At 35.8% G+C, this 20,701-nt stretch overlaps 3 protein-coding genes across 3 annotated transcripts; 1 reads left to right on the top strand and 2 right to left on the bottom strand.

The window, feature by feature from the left end:
• Window positions 1-195: 195 nt before the first annotated feature.
• Window positions 196-1,836, bottom strand: TRIVIDRAFT_193092 (uncharacterized protein; the record flags this gene model as incomplete). The annotated part of the gene is made up of 3 exons (XM_014098829.1): window positions 196-236; window positions 460-649; window positions 703-1,836. The coding sequence occupies 3 exons, from the start codon at window positions 1,834-1,836 to the stop codon at window positions 196-198; spliced, it is 1,365 nt and encodes a 454-aa protein (XP_013954304.1).
• Window positions 1,837-3,671: 1,835 nt separating this feature from the next.
• TRIVIDRAFT_48011 (uncharacterized protein) lies at window positions 3,672-5,873 on the bottom strand (the record flags this gene model as incomplete). The annotated part of the gene is made up of 5 exons (XM_014098828.1): window positions 3,672-4,615; window positions 4,682-4,816; window positions 4,891-5,028; window positions 5,092-5,287; window positions 5,352-5,873. 5 exons carry the CDS (start codon window positions 5,871-5,873, stop codon window positions 3,672-3,674), a joined length of 1,935 nt encoding a protein of 644 aa, XP_013954303.1.
• Window positions 5,874-6,653: 780 nt separating this feature from the next.
• TRIVIDRAFT_193091 (uncharacterized protein) lies at window positions 6,654-20,237 on the top strand (the record flags this gene model as incomplete). Its single annotated transcript, XM_014098827.1, has 10 exons — window positions 6,654-6,826; window positions 6,944-7,759; window positions 7,835-7,836; window positions 17,045-17,094; window positions 17,341-17,631; window positions 17,683-18,382; window positions 18,457-18,690; window positions 18,984-19,139; window positions 19,198-19,811; window positions 19,917-20,237. The coding sequence occupies 10 exons, from the start codon at window positions 6,654-6,656 to the stop codon at window positions 20,235-20,237; spliced, it is 3,357 nt and encodes a 1,118-aa protein (XP_013954302.1).
• Between the last annotated feature and the right edge of the window lie 464 nt (window positions 20,238-20,701).

Here is a 20,701-nt window from a genome sequence, read left to right as displayed (position 1 = left end):
AGTCACATGATGATCCTCGTCACTCATCTCAGCTTGCATGAATCTCGAGACTTGTGAGCATCACAACTCATCATCTGAGCCTCTTTTTTATGCACTCGTTCTTACGGGATTATCCATGATAGATCTAGTATCCATCAAACACGAGATTTATTACTTTCATCCATAATGAGTCCTTCAATGGCTGCATGATTCTTCTCAGGCGACATTACTTCTTTCAGTGGTCACATCAACTGCATCTGATTCCATGTACCGACGCCGAAAAAGAACAATTTTACTACCTCATTATAATCATATACAAAAGATTGAATCAATACCTTTCTCCAAAGAGAATCTTTGCAGTTGATATCGCGTCCGTCGTCCAAAGTACCAGGCAGCAAGGATGAATGATACCCAAATCAACACTCTCCACCTACTGACTGGCTTGGACGCGCCTTATCCTCATCATCGGTATCGACATACCCGTCGAAATACCCCTGCTCTGGACGTATCGCTGCTCAATCTCTTCCAAGCTGTGGCCTCGTGTCTCGACCATGCGCAATGCCACAATGACAGTGGTAAAGAGGGAAGAAATGGCAAACAGATAGTAGGCTCCGTAAGTCGACTTTGCAATGAGCACCGGCGTGACAAGGGCTACGAGATAGTTTGAGAACTGCATCAATTAGCTTTTGTGACTCAAACCCATCATAACTGTCGAGAACATACCCAGTTGGCGCTCTGAGCAAGGCTCGACGCGCTGCTCCTCGTCTTTCTTGGCAGGCTCTCCATCAAAAAGGTACGGAAGCCGATGGCCCAAGTTCCGTTGAATACAATGGCAAACAAGTAAATCGATACAATAACAACCCACTTGCCAGCGCCTCTGTCAGCATGAACCTTGTCAGCCGCATACAGAGACCCCATCAAGAGCATAAGGGTTGTGATCAAGATGCCACCAAGCAGACTTGAAGTCCTCCGTCCCCATTTGTCTGCTAGAAAGGTGGCCGGGATAGTGACTGCCAGGATTGCCAGTGCAGAAACGCCAGAAGCCAAGAAGGACGCCTGAGCACCACTCAGCCCTGCCTTTTCGAATAGAATCGGTGCATAGTAGAAGACGCCGTCAATTCCAGCAAGTTGCTGCATGCCCATGATGAAGCATCCAAACATGGTGCGAGCACGGAACGGTGCTGAGAAAGCCTCCTTGAATCCCACAAAGGTCTCCTTGAGGCCCTGCCAGAGCGTCTCATCATCCGGGTTGTGAGCCTGAACTTGGTTCATGGATTCCTCCAAAAGCTTTTCACGCTCGACATCGTCAAAACCTAGTCGAACGAGGACATTGCGAGCTTCTTCAACTCGGCCTTTGGCAAGCAACCAGCGAGGAGAGGCCGGTACGAGCCAATAGGTTCCCGATAGTAAGAAGCCGAGAGCTGCTGAGATGGCCAACGGGATGCGCCAGCTAAGTGATGTCGATGGGCCGAGGCGGGAAGTGCCGTAGCAGATGAAGAAGCCGGAAACCACCCCCACGACGATGGTGAATTGCGGCAATGCTGTCAAGGTGCCCCGGACTCTGGTTGGAGACATTTCGGAAACCTGCACCCATACATTGCTCACAAACAAGCCCTCGCCTATACCCTGGATAAGACGTCCAACGATGAAAGCAGGGAGTTTGGAAGCAGAAGATTGAACAGCCGCACCAACAGCATAAACGAAAGCCCCTATTGAAAAGATGCGAACCTGGCCAAACTTGTGAGCAAGAACACCGGCGATGAGCGCCGTAAAGGCGCCGGAGATGAGAACCGACGAAACAATCACTCCGTGGATGGTGGGCGAGAAGTCACCAAAAGTGTTGCGAAAGGCAGGCATCGTCGTCACAGGACCAATGTTACCAGTATCCAGACTACATCGTTGAAAGAGGACTTGTTAGTGACATGACGTTTCGAATGCTGGAGAGTTGCATTATGCTATCACGCACCCAAAGAGTACGGGGACGCTGGATGCCGCCAAGCTGGCCCATACGTAAAAAGGAGGTCCCTTTGGCCAGTTCATCTTGCAGTTTACGTGCTTCTCAGACTTTCAAATGTTACAATGTTATGTTATGGATGTGCCCAAATTCCCAATTACGGCGGGTTGCAATCTAATAAAGGGAGAGCCCCCAGTGGATTCTGCACACCAGACAACCAACTAGCATATGGGGCTTTCATTGAAAGAGTCATACCGATACTAGTGATTATGCAGTTGATCGAATGATGCCAGCACTAGCCATCGTGTCTAAACACCGGGGCTCTCAACTCCGGAGCAGACAAATTCCAACTTCAACCCCGGAGTTTAGTGCGGAGCTGCTGCTTAGGGTAAACGGCTGGACTTACACCGAGCACGACCGTCCTCGGGTATCGATCGTGTGAAGATTTAGGCCGTGTCGTACCCATTTATTATCATCACGCGGCTTGCCCAATTTTTTCAATCTATTGGTTTTAGCATCAGATGCACATGATAGCTCGTGTTCTTGAAACGACAGACGTGGTGCAAGCTCTTCACCGAACTGTACATGCATCCAGCCCCGCAACTACCCTGCGATTTCCCGGGTTCTTCGGAGAGTAAAGTATGGATACTATAATGGGGATATGCCTAAAATATCATTGACAGCCGTGATTAGAGTCTCCAAGACAATGTTTCTCGTTTTAGGAGGTCCTCTGCGGTAGATGCTGTACAAGGTATTTGGCGCCTGAAAAGGTTCAGTGGCAATGACTTCATCCTTATACAGACAGCATTAAATAAAACCGTGTAAAATAAGTGCCGGCCAGAGAAAAATTACAATGTAGATGCTGAATAATTTTTCATTTTTTTTTCCCTCCGAACGAATAAATCTCTTTGAACGTCATACGTAAGCAATATGAGTGTCTCATGTCATGTGTGTGTTTGCGTGTTCACATATGTCTTCATGTATCTCAACGTTCAGCCAAAAAAAAAAGCACAAACAGCACTTCTCAATCTTTGAGAAACATGGCCATACAAACTCTTCTGCCAAATTGAATGCTTCATCCCTCATTATGTAAGAATCTCGGCGACATATGGACAAAAAGCAAAAAATTGGTGCCCCCGGCCAGGATCGAACTGGCGACCTTAACATATCTCCAAGACCATGTTGGATCTATAAGAGTTAAGTGGTAACCACTCCACCACGGGGGCTTCGGAGTTGAAACGTCCAAACATAAGTTTATAAAATCACAACGGAGGGGAGACAAAAGCTTTTCGCTTGCGTTGCAAGACTTGTTGTCGACTGGTTTGGGTCGTTGTTTAGGCCGTGTGGCTTGACGGCTGGGTAGAAGCTCTTATATATAGAGTTGGTGGCAAAAAAAATTTGCTTGGTGAAGCTAGTGTTCCACAACACAATCGTCTCGATTTGACTGCCTCTCCTTTATCGAAATAATCTCCATCCGGCTTTCTATTAAAATGTGAGGATATTGATAACATTTTATCAACTCAACTGTTTCCTTTTCCACGTAAATAAATAGTATTTTATTATGATTGCATTGGTTCGTGTCTAGTTCTTATATATATTGACTACATCGAACATGGCCTTGCGTCACCAGTACAATTAATGGGCTAATTACATATGATCCATGTAATTGTACAAACATGGCTTACTTTTTATTATTACACTTTGTTCATTATACAGCCATTATAATCGACCTTGGTAATTAGCTAAGCCCTCCCTCAAGCTCCCTCACCACCCGTTCTTCATTCGCCGCCCAGACCATTTGCGGTAGTCCCTCTACATTCAGGATCAAGTCCTCATTCTCAAACGCACTCCGTATTATCGTGGTGCCTGGTGTACTTGCAAATAGCACTTTGATAGAAGCGGGTATGCTTGTGTCCTGAGAAAGACGAATCAAGATTGAAAAGATTTTTAGCGCGTCCGACTCAAACTCGTCTCGTTCAAAAAAGGCAGCGTTGTCGATAACAAAGAATACCGAGACTGTCGGAGGTAGTTGTCGCACTAGATAGCATAGCAGCTCTATCAGTGTATTGAGATTGCCTTCCTGCAACCCAGAGAGGTTAATAGTTGTGGAAGACAGCAAATGAACCTCGAATGTGTGCTGTCTCAGTAGCTGATCAATCAGACTTGTAATCATGGCACGCCCGCCAACACAGCCTCCAGACTCTTCTGCTTCGACGTGCCGTCCGCAGAACCACAGCATCGACAAAAATCGTTCCTTGGCTCTCAGTGCCTTTGTAATTGTCATACAAAAGACGGAGAGTGGTGAAACACCAGCGATGACTTTTGGAAGACGGGAGTCCCAGTGGATCAAAAGCTTGGAAGAAGTCGGCGACACAACCCAGTTACGAAACGGCTGTGTGTTAACGATTTGCTCAGCCAGCAGCCGTTGTTTGGGTGGAAATTGCCCTTTCTTATCCGCAACATAGGCGAGATCTTTAAGATCGACATCGAACATGTTCAACACCTGTCGTAGGTTGGGCTGACTTATATACCACTGTGGCGCCAATATCTGTGCTTGTGGTGGTAGATATGGGGATCCGCCTTGGAACGGCGAGTAGGCACGTAGAGTGTTGTTTTCGGCTCTGAGAAAGTGGTTCTCGCGATGGGCTTCTTCAAGCTGCCGACGAGCAGCCTCGAGCATTTCTATGCAAGGTAATTAGTAACTGCATTGGATCCACCACTATAAGTTCCATCTAAGATATGACATACTGTCTTTTTCTTTGACGTGTTCGGTCAAAAGCTGATTCATTGAGTTGAAGCCGTCTCCCAAGTTCTGTAGCTGCTTATCAACTCTTTCACTCATTGTCTGAACATTTCTAGAAAGCTTCTGTGTCTCTTGAGAATCTTTGATCGAGAATCAGCTTGATAGATTCCGTATTCCAAGTGGCATTGAAGCAAAGGGAGTGGAGAGTGCATACACATGTGAGATTCGTATATATGTGACTTCAAAGCTTCCTCCATTAAACTTTTGCTTTTAGCCTTAATCACATCAAGGCTTTCTATCAAACCTTTCTCGTACTCATTATTAGTAAGAAATGCCTTGGTTCCTCTCACCACTGTTCATTCAATAATATGAGTTAGTGCCATCCACAACTATATGTCTGTCAATTGGACCTTACGAGAGTTGCTAATGAAGAAACCAATAGCCAATTCGATTCCTTTGAGCGTTGCAACGGTCAGATCCACAGACGCATTTACGATATTTTCGTCGTTTGGAAAGGTTCCCAGAAATAGCTCAACATCTGAAAAGATGGATACATTATCATCAAAGCTTTCAAGAACTTTTTCGCGTAGGCGTGCGGCAATCTTCACAGCCTGATTCCAAATCTCGTCAGTCTGGCAAGATTATGCCCATAATTCTTTGGTATGCTCGTCTTACATCCAAAAGTACTTGCAAAGACCCTAGAACAGGCGTCGCACAAGTGCCTTCAGGGACAACCTTGGACGCTATCCTAACTACGCCCTCCAGAGGGGCAATTTTGCTTGCGGCCTTTCGCCGCACTTCGCGTAGTTTATTTGCTGCACCTTCTTTGTTTTCATATTTAAACCTGGCTGCTTCGAGGCTGCTATAAATGTCACTCCAACTGGTTTTGTCCCGGATACTATACGTTGTTTTATATCGGTCCTTCGGCTCCGCTGTCGAGTTCAGCTCTGACATGGCCTTTGGAAGTATATCCTCCCAAAATTTCATCGCATTTATGTTTGTTAACACTGGCCTCGACATCGAAGCCGTGCCATCATCCTCTGTTGACATGCTAGGCACATACTTCTTAACAGCTGAATCATAGCGTACAGAAGGATCTGCAAACATCTGGTGGTGCTCTTGAAGTCGATTGTCGATAAAGACAACACTGGCAGGTCGATGATCAAAACTTGATCCAACAGAAGCAAGATTCGCCATATTGCTGACATTTGGAAAGAACTTGAAGGCGCTCTTGACGAACAAGGTTGAAAGAGTTGTTCCACTTTTCGAATCGAAACGTCGCTGGCTGCTGTATACACCGCCGCTTGCGCTGATCCATTAACAGTTGTGCGACGGCATGTGTCTAGTTACCGCCGAGGGAAGGTTATGACGCTAATCATGCATGTAATATCCAGCCATCATACTATTGGCCTTGGAATCTGCAAGGATGCCCAACTGATCAACATAGTCTTAGGCAGCGGCGTAGTTGTCTCAATTATAGAATTCTCTTTCGCAGGCTATCCAATCATGCCATTACCCCTCATCTGAAAATGCTATCCCGGTTTGCCCGGCAACTTTGAAACCACAATTGGACTTCGGCTATGGGGAAGATGGTGGTGTGAAAGCTGAATTATCCCCAAAACGCGTGGGAGTGGGAATTCGTGTGGCTGAGTATGCCATGCAAATCGCAATGGGATTACGCACAAGAAAATAGGGTCTTGCGCATATCGTCTATTATTCGGCGCCAATTTTACGCGAACACAGAATCTAGGATTTAATTCGCCTATTCTTCTGATCTAAAGCGATCTCGGCGTGAGGCTCTTCCATAGCGTCCTAGGATTTTACTCTTAGTTTAGAACTCCTTTTCCCTCATATTCCAGTGCTTTAAACCCCTCTTAATCGTTAATAAACCACTCACAAGTGTCTACTCAGCGAAACAACCCAAAAGACAAGGAGTTTGGTGGATCGATTTACCACGGAGTTCAAAGGGCATCGAAAATGACTTTAAACGGCTCTCATTCAGAGGCCGAAGAGTCTAGGACTCTTGACACTTCTTCGATCATGGCTTCGACTATGTTGACTTCAAGTCAGGATAGTGAAATTCACGATGGCAATGGTATCTCTGGTGGTCTTGACACTATAGCCATAGATGATGCCAAATCTGCTGCACAGTATGCCAAATTGGTCGACGATTTTGAGACTCTGAAGAAGAAGATTCTCGAACTTGAGCAGCAAACCAAAATCGCTTCAGCAACAAATACGGAACAAGAAAATTTGTCAGCGGACAGAAGAGCTGAAAGAGAAGATTACAAGCGGATGGAAGAATGCCTTTATAGGCACCGAAAAGAGTGGGAGGTGGAAGGAGGATCAACGGGATGGAACATGTGGACTTTCAGCGACTATTTTTCGGACGGAAGAGTTTCGCGCCGTTGGGAACTTAATAACAATGAACTCTATGAACGGCCAAACCCCTTTAATCCCTCTCATGATTGCAGGGATAAGAAAGATGATAAAAATGCTCGCGCTTATGCGGAGTTTGATCGCGACATCGATTATGGGCACCGCCGCGAACGGCTCCGTAAGAACTTTGAATGGGACATGGATCGTCTTTACCTAGCAGAAGAAGCAGAGAAACGAAGGAAATTTAAGGAAGAAGAAGCTAAAGAAGATGCCGAGAAAGAAGCTGAGACCGACATAACCACACAGCAAATCTTTGCAGAGCCCAAGAATAACCGGCTAGGCTGGTCCGCGTTCAGAGACATGGAATTGGTGGCCGAGGAGAATTCATACGCTCTTGACATTCTCATAGGCGATCCTATTATCGATGATGATGCGCGAGATTATCGGCGGTGGTATGGCTACTCTGGTCAGCGATCGCGCAAGACAGAGATTGCACGGGATCGCAAGGTGTATGAGACGAATGAAAATGGACAAGTGGCACTACCTGAGAGGATCAGAGTTCATTCAACTATTCTTCGTCATATCCTCTCCAATATACTGGCATCACACGCAGGTGAGGCATTGACCAACAGTGGATACCCTTCGATAGTCTTTGTTAGGCCGTTCAAGGCCATCTTCTACTGCAAGGCTGCACTGCTAAATTTGTGAGGTCATATGACCTCCGGTACTTAATATATAGGTATATATATTAGGTAGTTACCTCCACAGAGGTTAAATAGCAGTAAGTTATCTTTTATATATCTTTTAGTCCTTTACTACAGTAACCTAAATGTTTAATTTTTATATACCTCTCCCAATGTTAATACCTTATATAGTAGTAATTACAGACGCCTTAAGATCTATTAGTAGAACCTAGTAATTGAAAACCATTAGCGTTTTTGCAGTAGATTAACCGGACGTGACCGGCCCCAGCTGGGACTTAAGCTAACTTAATATAGCTGTTTTTATAGATATATAACAGACGGTACCCCATTTTACTTATACTAATAAAAAGAATAAAAATAAACTGCTACAGCAATAGACTATAAAACAGCCTTAAGCAGTTCATCTTATAAATAAAGGCTAAAAGCCAGCTGTTAGTAATCCTATCCCAGCTTAAAGTTATTCTAATATTAATAGATATAATAGATATAGCGGCACCTGCTTTTATAAAACCTACGTTAATAGTAATACCTCCTTTATAAATAGCCAGTCCCTGCCTAACCTTATTTATTAACTGAATTTTATTAAATTAACCTTTTTTAACGATAGCAGCTGAGTTAATGGATTAGGAAGTAATAAAGCTTCTCCTACCTATTTTAAGGCTAACAGTTACTAAATAAGATAACCTTCCCCTGCTTTTTAATATATTAATAAACAATATATTCTTACTGTTATTAATCTTCTCCTTATATTACCTTAAACCTTTATAATCTTAGCTTTATTTATTTTCGCTAAAAACTATTATATTACTTTTACCCCCAGTTATTATAAAATAAAGTATATATAGGGAGTAGAGTTTATACTTATAGATTATTTATTAATAACGTTTTCTTATTACTTAAGATATATTATTAATATTAGTAGGTGGGGCTTAAAGATAGATATTTTTATAATATATATAATCTATAGGTAATATATAGTAATTACTTTTAAAAATATAAAATATATAATATCTTCTGTTTATAAAATAAGATAAGTTAGCTGTATAAAACTTACTATCTGATTTTAAAAAAGCTATAATATCTCTCCCTTTTAACTAACCTAACTAAATTCTTCCTAATACAGTAACTATACTAGGCTAATTAAGTACCCAGCCTGCTAATAAGCGCCTTATATTTAATTAAGCTATACTAAAGGTAATTAGCAGCCTTTTATAAATAATACTAATAACTATAGTACCGACGACTACTGTAAAGTTAGCTTTAATAAACCTAAAGCCTATTTACCCTAATTTACTATAATATCTGCAGATAGAATATTTAAAGAATACTATATTAATATAACTAACCTTCTTTAAAATTTAAATAAGATAATACTAAGACTTTATTTCTATCCTATTTAAAGATTTAATAGTATTAATAACTGCTGTAATTTATAAAATGTTAATAGGGGAATAATAAATAATAAAAGTAGCAGTATTAAATAAGTTATATAACTAATCCTCCCTACTAAATAATATCTAAGCTATACAGTAAATAGCTAAGTAATTTTATAATAGCCTAACTGCAAAGGATAATATAAACTAGGCTAGTTGGGGTTATAAGGCAGCTCCCCGGCTATAGGACTCACCAGTATTACTAAATTAAGTAAAAGGTTATAATTACTATAGTAACTTTAAGCTATATCCCAGCTAGGATAATATATATAAAGATATAGACTAAGGTTTCTAATATACCTTATACCTAAACCAATAGGCATTTAGCCCTTACTAAGATATATATAAACTATATTATAGCTATAATTAATAAAATAAATTATATAACGTAGATAAGCTAATATTTAACTCCCTTAAATATATACAATAGTCTGACGTTTAACTTAAGGCTTTTTTAAAAGACTATTATTATAACCTATAGTATTAGGAAGCTAAATACTAACGATTTACAAAAACTAACTGAAATTATTATATATATAATAGGCCTTAATAGAAGATGCAGCTATTTAGAATAAACTATCGTTATATATTTAAGGTAGATATCCTAGCTTTAGATATCTTAGTTATAACAATCTTATTATATATTAGCCTACTAAAATAGTTAGCGACTGACTACGGTAAGGAAATGGTTTTATAAAATATTATATTTAATATTTTATTATCTTTTAGGTTAGATAAATATAGATAGTTTTAATCCCTAAATAATAAAATATAGAGAAAGCTAATGTTTAGCTTAAATATATAGATTAATATTCTTTAATAGAGATTCTAATATAACTGCAGAGCTATTATAATAAAAGTAGATAAATTATAATATTCTTTTAATAAAGAAAAAGTATTACTTCTACAGAAGTATATTAATAAAAAGTTATTATTATATAATAAAGTAGGTAAGATAGATAAAGATATAAAAGCCCAGCGGTTTATTTTAAGAGTAGATTTAATATTAGTAAAGCTTATAAACGTTAACTGGCATTAAGTTACTGTAAATAAAGTTAAAGCCTAACTTATGGTAAAGGAATAGACCGTTAAATAAAACTGAAATATATATTAAAATAATACCTATTAGAATTATACATAACTATAAAAAATATAAACTGTAATTAAGGAACTATAAGTATATAATAATAAACTTTAGTAATAGATATATAAGGAGAACTATTATTATAATAGGTTTTATAGGGAAAATAAAATATAGGAACCTACGGACTGTAATACTCCTTAAATATAAGAGGAGGACTAAATATAACGCTAAGATTAATAATAGGGGTATATTAATAAAAACGCTGGCTCTACGCTACCACCTAAAATAAATAACCTAAAACATTTTCTATAATAGGATTAGTAGGACAGTTAATAAGATAAAAGACCCTTAAACTTTAAACAGCAGAGCGAAACCTTAAATTTCAGAAGATATAACAATAATATATAGGCTGCTACCTTAGTAAAAGCATATATTATATTTAAATAAGATAAAAATAATAAAATAGATTTAGATAATTAAAATAAGTATACTAGCGAAGGTATACGCTTAGCTACAGCAGAACCCCTCCTTTATCTATTATATTTAAAAAACTAAATAAGCAATAGCCAACTAGGGTTACTTTGCCTAGTAACGGCATACCCCCTGGTTTTATAATTAGTATTTCTATAATAGCTTTTAATAACTTAGACGCTCTTTATAAGTTATACGACAACGGCGTAGCAAATCCTACTAAAATATTTATAACCATAGCCAACGACGAACCCAAAACATCATATATTACTCCCAAGTCCCAGCCATTAAAATATATTACTCCTAAGTCCTAGCTATTAAAATACCCTAATATTAAACTATAGAACGCAGACGTTGTAGGATAACTATAGACTTATACCTAGCTCCGTATAATGTACTTTACTATACAGGTATATACTAAAGTATTATTAAACATTAGCTTACTTATATTAATTATTAAATAGATATATTTTAAATGTTATTTCTCCGCCTTAAACCTAATTATATTGTAAAGGTTAATTTTTATTAATGGAGTAGGGGAGGGGGGTCTTAGGATTATTAAAGCAGCTACTGTTAAACTTTATTTATAAACTATTAACGGTAAGATTACTATATTTATAATAATATATATAGTAGTTGATAAACTTTCCTATAGATTATTATTAAGGACCTCTTTTTTACGTTTAAATAAGTTAAATATTATATAAAGAGAAAAAGCAGAGGTAGATTACCTAGACGCTGGGCAGGGGTGTATAGTGCTAATAACCTATTTAACGGAATAGGTTTAAAACCTTTAATAACACTTATATCCTTTATAAGCTAGCTAAGACCTTTTACTGCTACTAAGCAAAGGCTATAATATTTATATACACTTTAAAAAATTAATCCCAGTTACAGCTAATAGGTATATTTTAGAACTATAGGTTCTAATAGATTTTATAAAGCTAGTATTCGCCTTACTACTTAATATAATTATAAGTGGTTAAGATATATATTTATTAATAGTAAACCTAAGAGATTCCCCTATTTATATATATTAAAGGTTATACCTTAACTAATTAAAGCCAGTTTAGCTTACTAAAGATCTAAAAATATATACTACTAATAATAAAATAGGTATTACTTTAATAGACTTATTGAAAAATAAATAATTAAAAAATAAAAAAAATTAAAAATATAAAGACAGATATCCCTTTTATATTATACTATATAATAAAGGAGATATTAATTTAATAAATGTAAATATTTTTAATATATAGGATCTAAACTAGTGTTAATATATTATAGTAATATTTTGTAAATATTAATGGTTATTTTACTTAGGCTTAGGGAGGTTTAAGGATAGAGTAAAAATGCCTATCCCTTTTAAACCTAAAGTAAATATTTTTAACTTATAATAATACCTATTTAGCCTTTTCTATTAAAATTAGACTGCAATAGACAGTATTCTAAACCTATTAAAGAAGATTAAGGTAGTAAAAGATATCTCCCTTAAAGAACTATTACTGGCGGTATCCCTAGCTTTTATAGTTTAAAAAAGGGGTAAACCCTATTTTATTGTTAATTTACACTGGGTAAATATAAAGTTAAAACTTAACGCCTACCCTTTACTAAAATAAAAGAATATCTTCTTTTTATTATAAAGGAATATTATTTTTATAATAATAAACCTTATTAAAAGATTCTTTTAATAGCTTATTATTAAAGAAAATTAATAAAAAATATTATTTATAATACCTTATTAAGGTTAAAAGAGATTTACTGTTAGTATTATAGGGTTAGTAATTAACTCTGCGTTCTTTTAATATTATATAAAGTTTTTATTAAAATAATACCTATAGTAATTTATTTTAATATATATTAATAATATAATTATTTACTTTAAAGACTTAAATTAATATTTACTATACTTTAATAATATTTTAAGTATTTTAATAAACTTTAGGTATATAATAGCGTTTTTTAAATATTATTTTATATAATTAAGATTAAAAGCGCTAGGCTACTTTATATTAAAGCTTAGTTTTAATACATTAGTGGAGAAGATAAAAGCTATATAATAATTAAATATACCTAAAATACTAAAAGATTTAAAAATAGATTTTAGTTTTATAAATTATTATAAGAACTTTATAGCTTTATATTTAGTAATTATAGAACCGCTATAGAAGATTAAGGCTATTGGTTTTAAATATATATTAATTAAGAACCTAAAATAAATAATATATATAATAAAGGTTATACTGCTATTAATAGGGCTGGAGGAGCTAGATGTATCTATAATAGAATAAGTTTAGGGTAGTAGGCGTTAAAAAAAGGTAAAATAGGTTAAAATTAATTAGTAAAAGCTTTAAGAGGATATATAATATATATAGAAAATCCTAAAGGAGAAATTATATACTATAGTAAAATTAGCCTTTTTTAACTACTTATTGCTGTTTAAGTTATATATAGATAGTAGTAAAGAATAAGGGTTTAAGGTAGGATTATATTAAATATAGGATAGTAAAATATAATTTATATTATTTCTGTTTTAGTATTTAACGCTAGTAGAGTATAATTACAGTTTAACGGAATTAAAGACAGTAGCTTTTGTTTAAGTACTGCAGAAGTTATCCTATATCCTAGACTATTCTAAAATATATATTATTATAGATTATATAGCTATCTGGGATATATTCTAAAATATTAGATTTTAAAAACCAAAAGGGAAATATTACCTTATTAATTAATATTTATATTTAAAATAATAGAAAACTTAAATTACTATTAGCTATTAAGAAAGAAAGAAATATATTAATATAGATACTTTATTATATTTACTTATAATAAATGTAGACTGTAATTTATTTATTATTACCTATAGATAAACCAGGGAGCTGGTATAATAAGTAAAGGATGTAGAGAGACAGTTAACGCCTATAGATAAATATTAGGATTTAGGTAAAGGAGGCAGAAATACATTAAGGCCAGCAGTAGATAAAATGTAATTAATAAACCTAATTAAACTTATACCCCTAGCCTTAAAAAATGTAAAGGTAATTAAATTAATAATAGCTATATTAATAAAGATAATTAGTTTATTGCTGTAATAGTTAAATATAGCCCTTAAACTAAGACCTATAGACTAATAGTAGGAGGGAGAGGACTGTAAATTGCTGTTATTTTTAAACAAAGACTTCCAAAGGTAACTAACGGTAGTATTACCTTAAGATAGGATATTCTAATATATTTATAACATTTTATAAAGTTAAATAAAGTAAAGAGGCTTTAACTCCCTACTTAATTTCTATATATATTTATTAATTATATTTTTATATTATAATATAAATAATAGCCTCTGTTTTTACTTTCTGAAGGAGGTAGTAAATAAAGTCTATAGACTTATATATAACCAGCGAGTATATTTTAATTTATATAAGTTTTATAATACCCTTTAGGATATAGTCTTTTTTTATAATATAAAATAATAAATAATTAAATATATATTAAATTGCTTAAAATACTGTAAAGCTAAGTTATAAAGGGGCCTCCTGTATAAAAATATATAACTAATATTAATATTATAGATATTACTTTTAATGTTATACTTAAACTTTATCATTAGTCTTTTGCTTATATTAAACAGCTATAATATTATTTTACTTATAATTAATAAATTTATTAAATTTATTAAATATTTTATCGGGGATATAATATAAATAATAAAATAATAAGCGTTAGTATATATTAAATAAATATACTTAGATTAAGGATTCCTATATATATTTATATATAATATAAACCTAAAATTAATATTATATCTTTAGGAGTTATTATATTAAATAGCTGGAATTTATATTTACATTAGTGCTGCATATTATTAATAAGCTAATAGATAAAGTAAGAGAGCGATATAGATAGTAGTTTACAGTTTATAAGCTTTAATAAGAAGTAAATATAACTAGGGATATTAGCCGTTATTATTGCTGTATATTATATATACCTTAAATATATTAATATATACTATAATAATATATTTAGCCTTTAAATTTCTATATAAAAAGAAGGTAGTATACTTTTTATTAATACTAATTATTACTAAAGGTATTTATAACTATATTAAAAATTATTAATAAATATATAAAAATATATAAAATATAGTATAATTAACTATAGTGCAGATAAAAATATATTATAACCGATAATACATTAACCCACTTAATATTATAAAAGGAAACTTAATATATATTAAACTAACTAAGCCTAAATAACCTAAATATTACTTATAGAATTAAACTAAACTATTTTATTACTGGGTGGGATTATTTAAAGTCTTAAAAAGAATAAGCCTATTAAAATATTAACTAAACTTATTAGAATATTTTAAATAAAAAGATAAATTTAATATTAAATATCTTAAGATATATTTACATTTAATTTAACTAGCGGAACCGCTGGGACTATTAAATATAAACAGAATATATAAATTCATTATTTAAAAAATTATTATAAAGAGAATAAATAGTAATAGAAAAGAATATAAGGTTAAATAGCTGAGATATTTAAATATTATATAGAAACTGGAGGCAACCCTATAATTAAACGTACCTTAGATATTATAGGATTTCCTTAGCTAATAATAAATATAGCAGAGCTATAGTAATATTAACTTTACGAAGCTAGTATTAATATAATATTATAGTATACACCAGCCGCCAACCTATAAGTAAATCTCAGTATTAGCTAATTAATAACCATTAACCAGCAGACTTTACTTTTTAATTATATTATTTATTTTTCCCCACTTATATTTTAGATTTTTATATTATAACCTTTTTTTATATTTTCTTTTTTTTTTTTTTTTTATTTTTCTTTTTTAAAACCTCCTTTATTATTAAACCTTAATAAATATTATAGCGCTAAAGTAAATATTACTTAAGGAACCACCCCAGTACTTTACTATTATAGATATTATAATCTTAAAAAAGTAAAAAACAGAGATAAACCTCTCCTTAAATTTATTAGACTATAAGAATATTATAAACATTCTGTAAATATATTATAAATAAATAATATAGCTTTTAGTAAATAACTATTAGACTTTTATAAATATTATTACTTAAGGAAAATTCTTTTAAACAGCTAGTTTAAAAGCTTTGTTAATATTCTATAGCTTTTATAAAGCAGTATAAAAGAAGGGTTTTAAGCTAAAATATATCCACTGGGTTATATATATCGTTTTATATATATTATTTAAAAATAAAATACTTATAGTATTTTTAAACACTGTATAAGTAAAGTATAATATAATAGTTATTAAAGACTATATATATAAATACTATAAAATTTATATTTAAAAAACAATTATAAAAGTTCTAAAAATAACTGCCCTAACGTTAACTGCCTTAAAGTTAAATACCCTAAAAACAATTGCCTTAAATACAATATTTTAAAAAAGTGCTATTATAAATAAACTAATGTAGACCTTAAAGGAAGTCACTGCTGTAAATAAAGAAGAATCTTTAATTAAGTCTATCGAAGAGTCTATTATACGTAAATAATAAAAGATAATAATATAATAGCTAAAAGTCATTAGCTTAGTGCCTATAACCCCAATAATAGCTATACTTTCCTAAACGTTTTTAATCTTTAACTTATTAAATATATTTTCTATATAATTATTAAATATATTTATTAAATAGAAGTCCTTTAGCCTCTTATACAATTAAATATTATAGGCTAATAAAATTAACTAAATAGTAAAAAAATAGGATTAATTTATAGAAGATATCTATAAGGAGTGTAAGAATATATATATACACTAAATACTTTAAGATAATTCTAAAAATTATATAGTAAAAGATTAATAAAAGGCTATAGTAGACTATTGCTAGGTAGTAAAAGACTATTATTGGGTAGCGGAGGATTATTGCTAGGTAGCAGAGGACTGCCAGCTGGCTGTAGTAAATTAATAAAAATTAGCTTAAATAATTAAAAAAATTAAGACTTTTATAGAGACAATTGTAAGCTTTTATTAAAAGATTAATATATACTTTAGCTTTTAAGAACCTTTTTTTTATTATTATACTTAGACGTTTATATTGGTTTTACGTAAAGGGACCTGCGTTATTTTTATTAGGGGGATGTAAGGTTATATAACCTCTGGTACTTAATATATAAGTATATATATTAGGTAGTTACCTTTATAGAGGTTAGATAGCAGTAAGTTATCTTTCACACATCTTTTAGTCCTTTACTACAGTGACCTGGATGTCCGACTTCCATACACCTCTCCCGACGTTGACACCTCATAAGATTGGTACACAGCGCTTGAGAAGAAGTTGGAGGAAGAGAAGAACAAACCAGTCATTACAGATGTGCCGCCTACTGAGGGCAATCCTGAGGTTCCGAAGCCAGTGAAAGAGACTGAAGACAAAAGCGAAGGCGGTGCCAATGAAGAAGCAAAAGCAAAGGTAAAGAGTGAAGAAGTGAAAGCAGAGGAAAGGAAAAGTGAAGAAGGGGAGGCAGAAGAAAAGAAAGCAGAAGCAGAGGAGGCAGGAGAAGAGAAAGCAGAAGCAGAGAAAGCGGGAGAAGAGAAGGCAGGAGAAGAGAAAGCAGATGGAGAGAACACAAATAAAGAGGAGGCTGAAGAAGAAGCGGACGAAGACTCAGAGCTTGATAACTTCACAAAGTCGCCGGCTGCCCTGGAGCACTTGAGATGTCTTTTGGACTTTATCGATTCCGACATTTCCAAGAGGATAGATTATCTCCAAGGACCTCAATGCCGCAAGGTTTATTTCTCAGATCTCTGGTTCCTTTTCCGACCAGGAATGGAAGTCATTGGAAGCGATGGCAAGCAGGCCTACAGAGTTATCAGTGTCACCAGCGCAAAGCACAGAGTCGCAGCACCTTGGGAGAGATGGTACAACAGCATCACAGATGACAAACGCAAGGCATCGCCTTTCAACATTACTTGTATCTATATCGACTTTGACGGAAAGAATATCGGCCCAGTAACTAAAATCTTTGACTTCAAAAGATTTGACGGCGAGAAAGAGGTTACGTTACTAGAAGTCTATCCCCTTCATCTTCATCCTGTCAAGCAATCGGATTTTGATGACTCGACGTGGGCGGAAATTGAGCCACTTCCACCAAGCCAAAGATATCGACACAAATTGATACGCCGAGGAGCCATGTTCCTCGAGGTCGCTGCCGTCAAGCACATGTACTACGCGGGGCCGACGTTAGAAGTGCGAGACGACGTTGAAGGCCAAGTCGTTATCGACTTTGAAACAGCCTTCTCTGTTGAAGATGAAACTCAGAAACAGTGGAAGCCAGTATTACAGCCGCTTATTGGAAATCCCTCTGTGGAAGAAGATGATGAAGCAATGGAGGCTCGTTGTCGCGGACGCTGCTGTGAGGGTGATGTTGTATACGACGACATGTACATAGACGATCAGCAGAAAACCGAGTACCTCGACAGTCTCTTGCCAAAGATGACGGCGCTAAATGAGCAGCCTTCTATTGCCATCTTTCCAAGGTCCTTGAAAGAGTTGCAAGCTGGTACTGAGGACTTCCCTTATGTTACGGATGAGGAATTGGTCATTATGTCGTATCGGGTGTTTGGCTTTGTTCTGCGCAACCGAAAATGGGGTAAGTAGTCAAAGGTTCTCGTGGCTTCAAGGTTACATGTATCTTGTCATTGTTTGCTAATACTAAACCTGCAGCCAAATTGGATCTTTCGCACATGACGGCCGTCCATGCGCCCGATGCGTCAGCTGTATTGGCCGAAGAACGGGCACGTAATAATAATGAGAGCAAGAAGCCAAAAACCGCTTTTGATCGTCTTGTTATCGAAAAGGAACACAGATCCATGATTGTGTCACTTGTTGCCCAGCATTTCCGAGACAAAAAGTCGTCGAGCAGACAGCAGCAACAGTTTGACATCGTCAAAGGCAAAGGTATTTTCTCAGAGTTATTTGGATGATACAGCATGAACTCACACTCGTCTCAGGGAAAGGATTAATTCTTCTTCTTCACGGCGCCCCCGGAGTGGGTAAAACGTCTACTGCCGGTTAGTGATAGAATCCGCCCACTTCACCCAGATGCCATCTTACTGACATGATATGAATCAAATAGAGGGAGTAGCTGAACTCTTCAAGAAGCCATTGTTTCAAATTACGTGTGGTATGTAATTCTTTGGCTCAATTATATATTGCGTTCATTCGATGGCTAACATTGTTTCTGTTATTAGGAGATCTCGGGACAACGGCAGCAGAAGTCGAAAAAGCCCTGGAAACAAACTTTGCACTAGCAAATCGATGGGATTGCGTTCTTCTTCTTGACGAGGCCGACGTGTTTCTAGCGGAAAGGACCAAAGAAGACTTTGTGCGGAATGGGCTTGTAGCAGGTGCGTCAAAAGTGCATAAGTATTCAACATCATCGTGCTCACCATTTGATCACTTTAGTTTTCTTGCGTGTTATGGAATACTACGCCGGTATTCTCTTCTTGACGACGAATCGTGTTGGAGACTTTGACGAAGCTTTCACCTCGCGCATTCACATCAGCTTATACTACCCAGAGCTGGATGCTGGCAAAACTCTTGAAGTCTTCGATAACAACTTGGCCATGATTGAAGGCCGGTTTGCGAAGAAGAACAGAGTCATTAATATCGAAAACACAAAGATTCGAGGATTTGCAGCCACTCATTTCCTCCAGCACAAGGAAGCTCGCTGGAATGGCCGGCAGATTCGCAACGCTTGCCAGACAGCGCTGGCGCTAGCCGAGTATGAAGCTCAGGGCAATAGTCACGAGGCTATTTTGAAGCCCGACGCTGTCATAAATCTCAGTGAAAGACACTTTGAAATTGTGCGAAACGCGTATCTCGAGTTTGCCGACTACATGAACAAACTATATGGCATTGGCACCGCACAGCGCGCCAAAGAAGGCAGACTACGAGCTGTCTGGGTCGACGAGAATAACAATATAGTCGACACTTCTGGGTCAAACAACAGAGGACAAGACAAAAAGAAGGCCTTTCTCAACTCAACACAAGGACAGCTCCCTCAACAACAGACATTTGTGCAGAATTCATCTCCACAGCCGCAGCAATATGTTCTCCAGCAGCCTCAGTTCTCTCAGAATTTCCAGCACCAGCAGGATTTGCAACAGCAGCAACTATTTCAGCAATTCGGAGTGCCACAACAACAATACCAGCACCAGAATATCGTGGCTCCACAGCCTGTCTACCCCAATTCCAATCAGATGCAGATGCAGATGCAGATGCCAAATGTTCCCATCAACCAGCAGTGGAATAATAGAGTAGAAAATACAGGTAATGCTCCATTCCAGAGTCCGACGGGAGGGCAGGATCAGATGCAGATTCCACGTTCAATTGTACAGCAACAGCCTCTAGCACTGTCACCGTCAGCAGGCCAGCAGCAATCAATTGCACAACAGCTCGGCCAGGGAATCCAGAGCATGTATACAGCATCATCTACCCAGTAAGAGGCCAGAAAAGGATCAAGAAATTACAAAGCCTTTTTAGGAATATGTTTCCAATAGATCGAGCATCTTGGTATCTTCATAGAGACAGAGCTCCATATAATCGCCCGGTGGTCATGTCACAAGAGCTAAAGATCGGATATAAATTATTCTCATTATGATATTGTTTTCAGTATATGTACTCATAAAAAGATGATAACAGTCAGTGAAAGGAATCTGGCGTTTTAAAAACGTAGCATAGCTTCATTAATATGCAATAAGAAACACCCTCAGCCATCGATTCTGGAAGACGAAAATTACGCTACACCCTCGATTGATATTCAAACCTACAGGCGAACGAGCTATATGTAATAGAGATATGGCAATGTACTACCCGTATCAAGTCAGGGAATATTCGCAGTTATCGCAGCGCCAAGATTGGCACTGGGGGCAATTGTCGTCAATCCGGATGCTGTACCAGCCTCCAC

Source organism: Trichoderma virens (genome assembly GCF_000170995.1).
Source record: "Trichoderma virens Gv29-8 chromosome Unknown TRIVIscaffold_81, whole genome shotgun sequence".
Classification (NCBI taxonomy): Eukaryota; Fungi; Ascomycota; class Sordariomycetes; order Hypocreales; family Hypocreaceae; genus Trichoderma; species Trichoderma virens.
The sequence above is the reverse complement of the archived record's forward strand: the minus strand, read 5'-3'. Positions and strand labels throughout refer to the sequence as shown.